Here is a 13,979-nt window from a genome sequence, read left to right as displayed (position 1 = left end):
AAGGACGCCCGTTCCGCTTTCCGCACAGCCAGGCATTGCAGTAACCGGAGCATCGGGGAGACACCGCCAACCCCCGCCCGCATGCTGCCAAAATTACCAAATCATGATTTACCGGTACTCGCTACGTGATTTTCATTTCCGTAAATTTTATTTCAGTAGGTTTCTCTTTAGCGCAAAACTGTAAGAACTGCACATTTACTGAAGCAAAAAGTGTAGGTTAGCCACTTCTGTACAAAACTGATTTACAAAATATGCATCGCTTGGAATTTTGGAAAAACCTTACTTTACATACATATACATACACCTATATACATACACATATATATACATATCTACACACACACGTGAAAAATGTTGAGGCGTTCAATACTTATTTTCCCCGCTGTGTGAGCAAGTTTGAAAGAAAAACAACATTTCAGGATTCTATAAGAATCAAATTCAGCCAAACACACACTGTCCAGCAAAGAACACACACACACACACACACAAACATATATATATATATGTGTGTGTGTGTGTGCACATCTCACACATTCTAACACATACTCTCTCACACACACACACACATCATGTGTGTGTTTGTGAGTGCATTTACACGCACATGCACACATGAGATGATTGGTATGGTATGCAAGTAACTATGGGGGGGGGGGGGGATGGGGGGGGGGGGAAATGCTTTGCACCATTTTTTTCTAACACTGACATGTATCATAAGTATAACGATGAAAGGCCAAGGGTCTCTGTGCTGTCCTACTGAATCTCACACTACCTGTACATACAGTGCCACACAAACAAAACTTCATTCAGGTTGTCATTTTACATTACACCTAGCAAAAGAGTTACATTTTTGAGAAGGCGAGGTCCGCTATTCCGTGGGGCACGCTGGGGCCTCGCTCAAGAGCCCAGTGGTAAAATCACTCTGCTTACTATGGGATTTGAACCGGTGAACTTCTGATAATAGGCGAGTGTCCTGGGCCACCGAGTCACGCACCAGTTTGAACTGTTCTGTACTTATGACACCTTTTGTCATAATGCACATCATATACTAATACTGGCTCTCACAGTGAACTTTTTAGATCAGTTGTCTCTCATGGGAAACATCATCTAAAGGATGATGTTTTTGAATGTAAGGAGATGGTGTTTGACAATTTAAATGCCCACTTCTAATATCCTTCATCTTTTATTCAGTGAATCCAGTGTTGTTCCAACATTGTCTTCCAGGGGGTGCCGCTGACATCTCATCTTCCAAGTCTGTTCCCATGTTCACCATCATCCCAGTTTCCTGTGCCTCCGGCAGCATGGCCAAATGCTCTTCTGCGGAGTAAAGGCCGCTGTCCCCGCTGTCCTGACGTCCGTGCCAAGAGACGTTGGCCTGCAAAGCCGTGGGCTCCATGTCAACGTGGACTTCCAAAGATGCCATCACTGGCGATACCTCCAGCTTTCTCAGGCAGATTTCTTCTGATTCTAAAGTCAGCAGGGAGGGCTGCCCAGAGCTGGAGGGGGAGTCGTGCAGGTACTATGTGAAGAAAACAGAGAGGAAGAAGGAGAGAATTAACAGACAGGCGCGGTCACCGAATTCTGTGCCACAGTGTGCTCCCTGACACTGCGGGAAGTTCATGTGGGATCAACTTCTCAACCAGCAAAGATACGTCACCCACCCTCATTCCCTGCTGTGCACCTGGCCCTAATTTTCTTTAGATAACTTCAGCGTGGGCGATTCGGTGGCTCAGTAAACCACATACCACCTCAGTATCACTGGTTAATTTATAACATACCTGAATTACCTGCAGTGTATTTCATTTACAGGAAGATCAGCGGGTGGCTCAGATAAAATCTCTTTGTAGAACAGGTGTGTGTGTGTGTGTGGCTTCTGCAGAAGTACAAGCCAGTACAAGCCATGGTGAATGGCAAGCAGGAAGGGTGTTGTGTTCAGCACAGCTCTTATCCATTTAAACTTGAATTTTATTCTCATTGAAAGATGAAATGGGGAAGCCCTGTTCTCCAGGTTAGGGGTTCGATTTCTGCCTGGACTCTGTATGATGTGGAGGCTGTATGATCTCCCGTGTCACATGGGGTTTGCTGGGTTCCTCCAGCAGTCCAAAGGCATGCAGCTAACCTAACTCATTCCTAAAACTGCCCATAGTCTATGAATGTGTGTGTGTTTGTGCCCTGCAAAGGCCAGGCTTTACCTCTCAGAACATGGACAGGAACCCCCACGATTCCCTGTCTGGCTTCTCAGACGTCAAAGTGCCTAACCCTAACTGTCCTACCTAGTAACACAAACTAAGAACTACAAAAATACTGCTTCTGTTCATGCCAGAGTTAAAGCAATTTCTTTCACATTGTAAAATGAAATAAAAATAGCACAACTACGCAGGTTATAATTATTTTGATCACCTAATTTGAATGGTACTATTTTAAATTTCCATATTTTAAAGGGGCCATATCAAGTTCCTTTTCACCTGATCATAATTTTATTTTCGGTGACTACTAGAAAATATTTACATGCTTCAATGTTCCAAAAACACATTTTTCTCATATTGTACATCTCTATTCACTCTGTCTATAACTCTGTCTGAAATGCTGGAGCTGGGGGTTAAGGGCCTTGCTGAAGGACCCACAGATGTGCCGAGGCGGGGCTAGAACCAACGACATTCTGATCACAGGCATAGAGGCTTAGCCCACTGAACCACATGCTCTCCCCAAGGATTGTGTTACGAGGTGACCTCACCATGCCTCAGAAGGGTTGGAATTCTAACCAGGCGTTTTAGGCAGATGAGAGAAGAGTGATTTCTGTGGTGAGAGTTACTCCCTATGTGTGTGCTTCGGGCCTTAACCCTTTGCAGACTGCTTTCATGCACATAAAGCTATATAACACGATAAAGGAAAGAGGAAAACCGGAAAAGCATAATAGGACAGTTTTAAAGTCGGATGAACCATAAAATCACTGCATTTTAAATTCTGGTCAAATCTGTTTGCAGCAAGAATAAACATCAGTGGTGTGTTGCTTCACTTCTGTCCCCATCAGAATTTCGTGTAGATGATTGGGTAATGTTAGATCTCCCTGGTTGGTGCTGCAACTGCTCCGTACCTCTAGTAGGCTGGATGGGACCTGGCAGGAGGGGAAGAATGTCCTCTTCACCACCCAGTAGAACTTCAGGATTACAAAGGCAGTCAGCAGCACAATGAGAAAGCAGACCAGCATGGAGACCAGGAACGGCAGCATGAAGTGCCAGACTGTCGACTGACCTGGACACAAAGGCACAAACATGAAGAGTCAGGTGATCGTGGGTCAGCTGGGGTTGGGCTGTCATGTGAGCAGAAACTGAATTCTGGGAACTGTAGTGCAGCTGTACGTCACTGACATGCATCTCCTCAGGGGAGGAGCAGGGAAATTAGTGTGTGTTTTTCCATGTTAAATTCATATTATTTTGAAAAATAAAATGTTGAGACCATGGAAAAATGTGGCACATTTGCTGGTGAAGGAAGGAAAGAGGAGGAAGCAAGCTGGAGGTCAGCTCTGACACCCCCTACCGCTGGTTTGCTGGCACTGGGTGGCGCTGAAGACGCTGGCTTTGTTGTAGTAGCCTTCGCGTGACTGAACTCTCACACAATACATGGTCCAGGGCTCCAGGTCTGAGAGGGACAGCAGGTTCCGCGTTGCATTTTGGTATTTGTAGTCCTGCAAAGCGCCATGTGAGGAACAAACACACAGAGTGTTAATAGTCATGTGATTCTCTACTCATTTCTATGGGAAAACCCTAATCCAAAAAATGGCAACCCTAACCATAAATAACCAAACAAAAACAAGTCTTTTGGCACTTTTATTTATTTATTTTTATTTGTTTCGTTTGTTTTGATTGCATTCACAGATTCCTATGAAATTGAGGTTATCCATGAGAGGACCGAAAAAAAGACCCAATAAGGTTTTTATCACAATGTGGGGAAATCTGGTCCCCACAATGAAATAATTACAAACACACACACAACATTTTGTAACGTTCTTCATTTCTGCCAAAGACATGCCACTGCACCAATGGGAAATGTGATGTCAAAAATATAGTATCTTATGTTATATTAACACTGATTGGTCAGCTGCTGAGGGCTTTTCCGACTGTGAGTATAGGTTCTAGTGTGGCAGCCCACTGCTGGCCATGTGTTGATATTGCTACAGTGGTTCCTGCAGTTCACAAACGTTGTGGCCTACGAACTTCGCTCGAAAAAAATGCATTGGTTCGTGTACAAAATTCTGTCAGATTTCTTTTTTTTTACACTAGCGTAGCCCCGGCTGGGCATGTGTCCCAGCATGCAGGCACCCAATGAGCACCGAACCCAAATACACAGATGGGAGAAACAAGGTTGTTAGACACTGATGCACTGATGCAAGATGAACACACGCTGGAAGATTTACAAATGCTAAATACACGCGAGGGCCAGACTGGATACACACAAGACACGGGCAACCACACGTGCGACAATAGGGAAATGCAACCATTAACATTAACAACAATACAAGGGTTAGGGACTGTTAATAAAAAGCGTGATTTTCCCAGCAAGCAAGTCTCCATGTCTATCTCCGCTCCCGCGATGCCTCGGTCCGCCTGTCGCCACACTATATTGTGTTTTTCTTTAAAGTTTTTACTATAAAAACCAGAAAATTAACAAAAATCTGGTAGGCTTGTGAACGAATTAAGAACGAATTGCTTTCTTATGGGGAAAAATTGCCTTGATCCGTGTACAAATTGGTTTGCGACCACGTTCCTGGAACGGATTGCGGTCATGAACTGCATGCATCACTGTATTCCGAAGCAGCTCCCTCTGTATCATGGTTTTGCCATTAAGCCGTTCAAACATGCACATGGTGATATTTCAGCGAGAACAGCGCTGCTGATCGGCGGAAATGGCAGCGGCGGCGTCCGGAGGAGCTCGCCAGACCGGGCCCTGCAGCGGAAACACCGTGATAGGGGCCGCCAGGTGCGAACGCCTCAGGAGGAAGTGAGGCGACCTCGGCAAATTGCTTTGCACGCAAAGACACGACAAGCCCGCGATTCTTACATCCTTCGAGATCAAACTGACATGAAAACTGAATGAAAACATGTCAGAATTCAGGAGGTTGCAAAACCAAATTACATCAATCGGGGGGAAATGCAAAGTTCTATTGCATAAAACATACTGGCACCTATGGCAAATCCAACAAACGCTCCTTAGTACAGCAACCTAGGCAGTATGTGAAATATAGCTGGTGTTTCTATTTTACTGGTGAAGAAATGAACAATAAAACACTAATATAATATTAGTTTACGCCAGTGGTTCTCAATCCTATTCCTGGTTCTCAATCCTGTTCCAAAAACAGGCAAAAGGGGAACCCTGACAGCACAGAACCTAGTTAAGTGTAGCACGAGGAGAACAAGGACCCACCTTTTTCTGGTCAGAATCTTTCCAGTACTGTATGTGGAAGTACAGGCCGTCGACATCATCCTTCACTGAAGTGTTCCTGCTCGTCAAGGGGTTGTAGATCATCACGGTCAGGACAGAGCTCTTCACTGTCAACTCCACTCTGGAGGGTGGGCCCAAAGCAGCTGGAGGGAAGCAGTTAGCGTCAGACTCTTATCGCGGGGGGCACAGCACCCTTCTCTAGGACGGGGTCCAGCACTTGCTTTCTGTTAAAAGTCACATTTTAGAGGCATGCAGGTTCAGACCCACATCTCAGCTCTACAGCAGTTCAGATCCAAACCCGACAGATGACATGGCAGAGCAGGTGAATCTGACTGCATTGCTTGAGGATGTACGATTGTGATTTTGTTTTGTAATGTGGAAATAGGCTTAATGTAATCATAAAAAGATTATGCAATTGTGGATGAATAATTAGCAAAAACATTTAACTACGACATTCTGAGTCAAGTGTCTAAACCAGGTGCGGGACACTTGTTCCAGGGAGGGCCGGTGGGGGTACTGGTTTTTACAATGACCTCTTAAACAGGCCAATAAAAAGTGAGCCCCTAGCACTGGAATTGAGAACCAATGCTTCATTATTAGCTGACTGCGAGGTCATCTCAAACCCCCCCCCCAATCCCCCCCCCCCCCCCCAGCCCTCCATGGATCACGGTCCCCAACTTCCATAAACGATGACATTTGAACCAGTCTTTCACAACTTTACCCACTTTCCAAACCATTGACTGCTATAGATTTTTCTTGACAATTCCAGTCTAACTGAAACCAACACATTCTGTGTAACATGATTCTTAACTGCTGGTGCCTATTCTACGGAAGACTGTAGGGGACATGCATAAACTTTTTTTTTCTTTTGCGTTATCTCGAGATCACCCATGTCACTTTCCCATGATCTCGAGGTTTAGTATTATCCTCATGGACGAATGCATTAGATTTTACTCTGATCGTGCACAGACTGTCCCAATCAGAATCATAATGATTAGACTTTATTAATCCCGGAGGAAATTGCTCACATTGCGACTGCACAATCACATATAAACACGCAGACAAGAACAATACAATTTAAGTATAAAAATAGGAATTAAGTGTTAAACAAATTACTGCACTGCTAAACATTCGAATAAATAAATTACTTATTTTTGAAATAAAATAAGATAGAAAATCTCTGTACAGGAATCTAAAGTACCTTTGTCCAAAAGTTACAGGAAAAGTAAAAGTGCACAGTAAAGTAAAAGTATATTGCACCAATATCATAAGTGGTTATATTGTTGGTGTTCGTCATTTGAGGAGGAGGATCAGAAATTTGCTGTCATACCGGCGGAGAACCTAGTGAGCCTGAACGAGTAGCCAGTTTCATTACCAACCAACCGGAGAGTCCGGGACGTCTCCATGGTTACCGGGTGATGTGATGTTTGAAAGATGTCGGCTTAAAAAAATAAGAAACAAATAAGTCGTGATCTCGAGATAACGAAAAGAAAAAAAAAGTTTATGGATGTCCTCTGCAGACCTCCGTACTATTGAGTGTACTCAACACCTGGATTAAAGGATAGAACAAAATGTAGCTCAGAGAAGGCTAGGGCTCACCAAGAATATTTATTAAATGTACTCTTGCTCCAAGCAGAGGGGAGTGTGGGCACTTAAGTAAAAAAAAAAAAAAAAAAAAGCACTTCAAAAGTTATGCGCATTTTAGTTAAGTGTATTCTCCCCTCGTTAGCGTGGATACGCCCACCCCACCTAACGGAACAGAAGGCGTGGCCGTGTAAGACGAATAATTAATTCATCAAGACAGAAAAGGGAGTTACGTCCTCGATGATTCAGAAAACAAGCAAAACGTGGAACATGGACTGTTTCATTTATATGTTGAACCCAATTGAAATATGCAAAAACCCTTTTATTTTATTATGAAAGCATGGAGGTAGCCGACCACACTTATATTTGGTCATTGTCAGGAACATGAGAATCCAACAAAAAAGAAAATGTTACAATAAAATACTATTTTGTGCTGAGCAACTGACATTAGCTTAACTTATTAGGTATGTTACAAGTATGTAATTTCTTTGATATAATCTCAGCTACGTGCTTTTTGGACTTAAGTGCATTGGAGATTCAACCCCAATGTGTATAGGTGTGAGGTCCACGTGTGACCTTTCTCTTACCATCTGTATCAGGGCAGAATTGCTTCTCGACCCACTGGGATCTCTCTGTGCCGCTGTTGGTTCTGACCCGAAGCATATAAATCCCATGGTAATGCAGGTTACGCCTGGTGAAGTCACACCAAGTCTCTGTGGTATTCTCACACGCCGTGAGCCAAGAGTGAGACTTCAGGGACAATTTATATTTCCTGTGGAGGAAGAGGGATTTACGAAAGAAGTAGAGTGCATGATGAAAGGCAGTGAGCGTGCATGGAGGAGGTCCTACAGGCAGAAACATCGGCCTCTTACGAGATGTACTGAGCCGTGAACGTGACACTCCGGTTCTCCGAGATATTGTGGGGCCAGGTCCACTTCAAGACATACTGCGTGTTCAGAGTGTCTAGGGTGAGATTCGCGGGACCAGGCAGCACTGCAGTCACTGAAAGGAGAAAAAATAGAAAAAGTCCACCCCAAGAATCCAAGCAGCGGGATGTTCCTGTGGGCATGCGCGCACACACACACGCACATATATATGCATGACACTTGACACGCACTTAATGCCCCACATAGAACCCAACTCCAAACACTTTGTCCCCCAGCAGAGTCCTGCAGCAAAGGTGATCGTCCCTCAGCTGGAGTGTTCAGTTGTCCATGAACGCTGCCCGACACGCCACAAGTTCAAGGAGCGTGTCCATAACAATAACGCTGCACTTGGATAAGTACCATGTTACGCTTATTCCCCCGTGGCCCCCAGGAGGCAGCCAGACACACAGAATTGCTCAGAATACACACCACCTGGAACACGCAGTGAATACGGACAGCTACTGAACAAATCAGTGTCGACTGGTTGAAAAAGTGGATTCTCAAAGTGCTTTGACGATAGCCCTTTACTCTGCAGCCATGCTGAACCCTAGCCAGAATACCCAGGTCTTCTACAGACGAGCAAGGTGTTGGTCAGGGGCACCGCTAAGGATTTTGGGCTCTATTAAAGCATATCATACCGGGGCCCCAACCCAGACTAATCTAATTATGGTCCAATTTCTTGGCCCCTGGATTGGAGGCACTTTTACTTCCCCCGTTTACAGCACCAGAGTGCTGGGCTCCAGTTTCAGTGGCTGCTACACGTTCGCATATCACATGTTTTTATGCTGATATATTCAATACATCAACACATCAGCGAGCATCTGACAGAAAAGGACCATGAAACTATAAAAGGGAATGAGATTTGGGCCACAAGAAAAGCCGACCACTACGTATGGGTTAGTGGTTACACACAAAACGGGAACCATTTCCCCACAGGTGAGTTTAGATGTCGTCTTACTGGTCTGAGAACAGCAAAACAACAAGTCTTGACATATAAGAATTTGTTTCGAATAAAGATAAAAAGTCAGCTCCGGGGGAAAGTTTATTCCCCACCGGCAGAAAAACTCTTCTGTGTTCCATTCCTGTTCCTCGGGGTAACCGCTGCCCCAGGCATTACCAGAAACAATGACATTACGATACTTGTTACTTTGCACCTGTTATTTCCTTAACGTCCAGGATTTCCAACGCTCACGCATCTGGCGTGACACTCACACTTTCAGACTCTAATGCTCGTGCAAGAAATCTTAGGGCAAATCTATGCGTACTTCTCAATACCAAGATCACAAAGATAGTACTTATGGCCCTAAGACCAGTCTTTCTAACTTGCCTCCCAAGAATGAACTTGGATCACAATGAATAATGAGACTCTTCTCGTTTGGCAAGGATGCAAGAGAAGTGTCTGGGCACAAAGCTCATCTGTGAGGTTACTTCTCCTGTGACACCCGGTTGAGAAGCCAGGGAGGAGTTGACATTGTATCCATTATCGCCTTCTACTGAACTGGGGTGGTACTGCAAGAAAAATCTCACGTTCATCAAGAAATTGACACAGGGATATCAAAGGTGATTATTCTTTATTCTCAATTATTCTCTTTCTTCTATCTTTATACATGATCACCATCCTTCTATTGAGGAAGCTGGGGGGGGGGGGGGGGGGGTTCAGCAGAATGAGGCAGAAAGAGTGTTTTTCAACCATGTGATCATTAGATAATTTTAATCTGAATGCTAATGAAGAAAATAAACAAAATCAATTATTTTATATTTATTTATTTGCTGGGTCCAAGCAGTGAGAGCTGATGGATCCAAATTAATTTTCTGATTATTATTTTTTTAATATCACTATCGTTATCATTATTATTACTATTTTTATTATTACTGATGAGATTAAATTATGACGCAAGATATTCATACATTAACCAAATATATAGTATTTGTGAGGAAGCATGAGGATCTTATAAAAATATTAAGTTCATTAATCAGGCTCTATATTAATTAAAAAAAAGAATGAACATGTATCGAGTTTACAATGCATTAAAGAACTGAGCATAACAGTGTCTGATTTGCATAAAGACAAAGGCCTGGTACGCTGAGACATTGTCTTTCTTACAATGCTGGTGAAGCAGCGGTTTAGACAAACTCCAATCACAGGCAAACTGACTACCTCATTGACTTAAATCCATTACTTAATAACCTTTTCTGTACGTGTGTCTTTTCTAGGGCTCGGTCATCATTTAGCGTACTACAGCTTTTCAAGCACAGCCTAGGTAGAAACGCGACTTAAATATGGTTTCTGGTTGTGTTCTTTACATACGGAAATAGGGAACACGCAATGCTACGAATCGCTGCGTATCGATCTGAATAAGCACCGCAACAGGTCGCTAACTTTGTCCCTATTCAGATTCAGTCATGTGATTTCAGTACAATACGGTGCCGTTTCCCGGACTCGGGATGGAGGTGGGTTTCAGTTTGGAGATGGAGGTCTACGGCCAGGCGCAGCTGGGATTAGCGCTGCCACCCGTCTCTTATATTACGGGATCCTCCCGCACCGGGAAAATACACCGCTGCGTCTCGTATTATACTGGACGATCTCGTTTTATAAGGGACGGGTGGGATGCAACCGATGTATCCTTGATCTGGGGCAGCGCAACAACGACATCTGGGGATTTTTACCGTCCTCTGTACTTCTGTTCTTAGTATCGGACCTAGTATTTGCAAATGGAACATGCGGTAACCACGAGAACACAAGTATGGTGACGTATACGTATATTGAAAAACACCCTATATTATTATAAACCTAAAATTAGCTACATCCAAAGCGTTGGACAGTTTGCAAACCCTACAGACTATTTACAAGGTAATTAAAAATCTTAAATATATGTAAAGGTGTGCAGACTTATGTCAATCAAAATTTCAGCATTGACTTTTGATTTTTCTTGGTGCGCTTAATATTAACGGCTCGTGTCATAATACAACATACTAATCCAAAAATGCTGGACGGTGTATCTTTTCAGAAAAATATCTACCGACAATTTTATATTATACATCTACACAACGTCTTATTTTGCCGTAACTGTTAGTGTTGTTGTTGTCAAGTGTTCCACATATACAGAGGGGTCCTTCCTACTAAATTCCATCTGCTTCCAAAAATGCCTTCTGCCCCGGTTATCTGCCCTCGTTTGCCTCCTTCGTCCATGATTTTTGCACATCGGCTATGTTACATTCATCATGCCGAGTTGGGCCGCCGATACACCAGCTTTACGCTACCACAGCTGCGGCGGAATACAGCAAAGCCCCTTATCAATAAACCCAGCGCCACAGGCGCCGTAACACTGGGTGAAGGGCCGAAAATCGCAGACATACATGCAGTTCATTCGCTCAACTGAAATTGTCAATGGACACACTTCCTTAAATCAGCCTCAAACATATCTGTAGCTATATATATGTATAAGTGCACTGAGACAGTGATCACGACCTAAAATGTTTCACCGAAACCAAAACAAAAAACAGCTTCTCGACCCTATTTATCTGCGTTTATTTTTACATTTACCGACGCCAACTGCCGAAAGCTGTACTGTGGACCTTTGATGTTTATTAAGGTTTTTAAGAAAAACACAGTTATTCAAAGGAGATACACGTTACCCCGGCTACATTGATTTATTGTGACTAATGTCCATTTTCTGGTAAGACAGGTCTTCGGCTTCAGATACTCCTCAGTTCTTCCCAAAACAACGTCGACTCCACATTTTTTCGAGAACCTGAAACACGTCTAATACGGAATATCGAATACAGGACACATCTCGTCCTTCTCAGCCTCTCCAATATGTACAAAATGATCTGTACTCTGGATATTAGATACAGAAACGCAATCGCAGGAGCATGACTACCGTGACCAAAACCCTTCAATTTTTTCAGTAATTCAGAAAAACCTCACCTTTAGACACGCCACAAAATGACAACAAACCGGCGACGGCGCAGTATATGGACTTCATTGTAATCCTTGCGGGCTTCCAGTTTTGTTTGATTACAGCATTTTCGTTGTGAGCCCACGAGAACGAGAACGCCTAAAGCGCACTGAAGGCTGCTGCGCAGGCGCAAACGCAGGCGCTGCGCAGCTCAAGGCCGCCCGCGAGCAGACGGGTAGGGTGAGGAATGGCACGGACATTTCAGGCACTACGACTTGTTGAATTACTTGTCATTCATACTGTAAAAGTATTTATTTCTTTCCCAAACAAAATGAGATATTAACCCTCGCTGCAAATGTAAAGTACTTTGAATAAGTTAATTAGAAAAAGAAATTAAATTACAGACAGAGCTCCAGCCTAACTTTGGGTGCAACAGGGCAAAGTACACAACAACGCAACACATTCATATTTAAAATATTAACTGTATTACCGCTAAATGCTTTGGTAACAAATATATACTTTACGGAAATAACAACGCGATGTTTTATTGTAAAGGAAAAAGTCCCAAAGTGAAGTAGTGCTTTAAGGGAAAAAATATTTTATGGTGGTTTTTAAACATAAACACCAAAAAAATAAATTCACAATGGTAAGCATAAGGTAGGCCTATGCTGTCTGTATATTGCTGTCATTACAGCACAACAACCACAACAAAACAAGTAAACAAAGACTTGCCAATTATATGCCCCCCCAACACACACACACACACACTCTTTACAGCACATTGCCCCTCTTCTTCTGTAAAATGAATCGACAATCCGGTTCATTGCCACCAAAGTGTCAAACAAGAGCATGGACACAAGTAGCGGATACCAGTATATGGCATACGGAAGGACCTCTGGGTGGGAGATGTAAAAATGACCAAATTTAGGCATAATTTTTCATAATGTGGCCACGTCTTCAACAGACTGGCTGGGAAATTTATCGTGTTAATGCATACACCCAAAGTGGGAGACCAGTATGTAATAGTGTATATTAGGTCTTGATTTAAAATCTTTGCTCCTGCTAATGTAAATGCAGTCAGTCGCCAATTTATTGTGTGCACTTTGCTAGTAGTGGGTTGGATTCATGGCACAGGTTCAACAAGGTGCCTGAAAGATTCCTCAGAGACTTTGGTCCATGTTGACATGACAGCATCATGATTTGTCAAATCTCCTCTTCCACCGCATCCCATAGGTGCTCCGTCCGATTGACTGTGGAGGCCTTTTGAGCTCAGTGAACTCATTGTCGTGTTCAAGGAAGCAGCCTGCGATGATATGAGCTTTGTGACATGGTGTGTTATCCTCTTGGAAGTAGCCATTAGAGGCTGGGTGCACTGTGGTCATAAAGAGATGGACATGGTGAAACATAAAACTCAGGTAGGTTGTGACATTTAAATGATGCTCAGTTGGCACTAAGGGGCCTAAAGTGTGCCAATAAAATACAATCGCATTACCACCTGCAGTCTGAATTATTCATACAAGGCAGGATGGATCCATGCTTTCGTGTTGTTTACATCAAATTCTGACCCTGTCCTCTGAATGTCATGGTAGAAATTGAGACTCTAATCTAACCAGGCAATGTTTTTCTAATCTTCCATTGTGTGAACCTGTGCTACTGTAGCCTCAGTTTCCTGTTCTTAGCTGACAGTATAGAATATTCTCTTGCACTTCATAAAACATACAGAACGTAATCATTAGGACTCTATTAAGAAGCTGATGTAAACCGTGTAGAGTGACCTTGTAACCTCCAGAGAATGCCGGCCAATTACTGCTGTGCCCAATGAGACAAAAAACAAGTATGAATTAGCGCCTTGTGTCGGCTTAGAAACTTCTGCATCTGTTAGCTGTCCTATGTTAGCCTTTGATGTATGAAAATGTACTTCGTTAGTGTTGCGGCTTATCACTGCCTTGAGGGACAAATATATTATCAACCCTCTAGCCAGAAAATGTGCAACAAGCTGAAGCTGCCAAGGTCTGCTACTGAAGGGAGGGGAATCGCCTGAGTTCACCAAAAGTCAACGGCTAAGTAGAGATAGTGGCACCAGAATTATGTTTGGCTGAGGGACTAAACAGTAAAAGAAATGATTGCTAAACTT

The 13,979-nt window shown here is 43.3% G+C and overlaps 1 protein-coding gene across 1 annotated transcript; it reads right to left on the bottom strand.

Moving 5' to 3' along the window:
• Positions 1-647: 647 nt before the first annotated feature.
• LOC125709397 (interferon alpha/beta receptor 1a-like) lies at positions 648-12,043 on the bottom strand. The gene is made up of 7 exons (XM_048977762.1): positions 11,875-12,043; positions 7,893-8,022; positions 7,608-7,792; positions 5,419-5,579; positions 3,535-3,682; positions 3,092-3,249; positions 648-1,516 (listed from the first exon to the last, which is right to left on the bottom strand). Exons 1-7 carry the CDS (start codon positions 11,930-11,932, stop codon positions 1,181-1,183), a joined length of 1,176 nt encoding a protein of 391 aa, XP_048833719.1. The 5' UTR covers positions 11,933-12,043; the 3' UTR covers positions 648-1,180.
• Positions 12,044-13,979: the final 1,936 nt, after the last annotated feature.

The sequence above is a fragment of the Brienomyrus brachyistius genome, chromosome 16, assembly GCF_023856365.1.
Source record: "Brienomyrus brachyistius isolate T26 chromosome 16, BBRACH_0.4, whole genome shotgun sequence".
Classification (NCBI taxonomy): domain Eukaryota; kingdom Metazoa; phylum Chordata; class Actinopteri; order Osteoglossiformes; family Mormyridae; genus Brienomyrus; species Brienomyrus brachyistius.
This window is presented reverse-complemented; position numbering and strand designations above follow the sequence as displayed.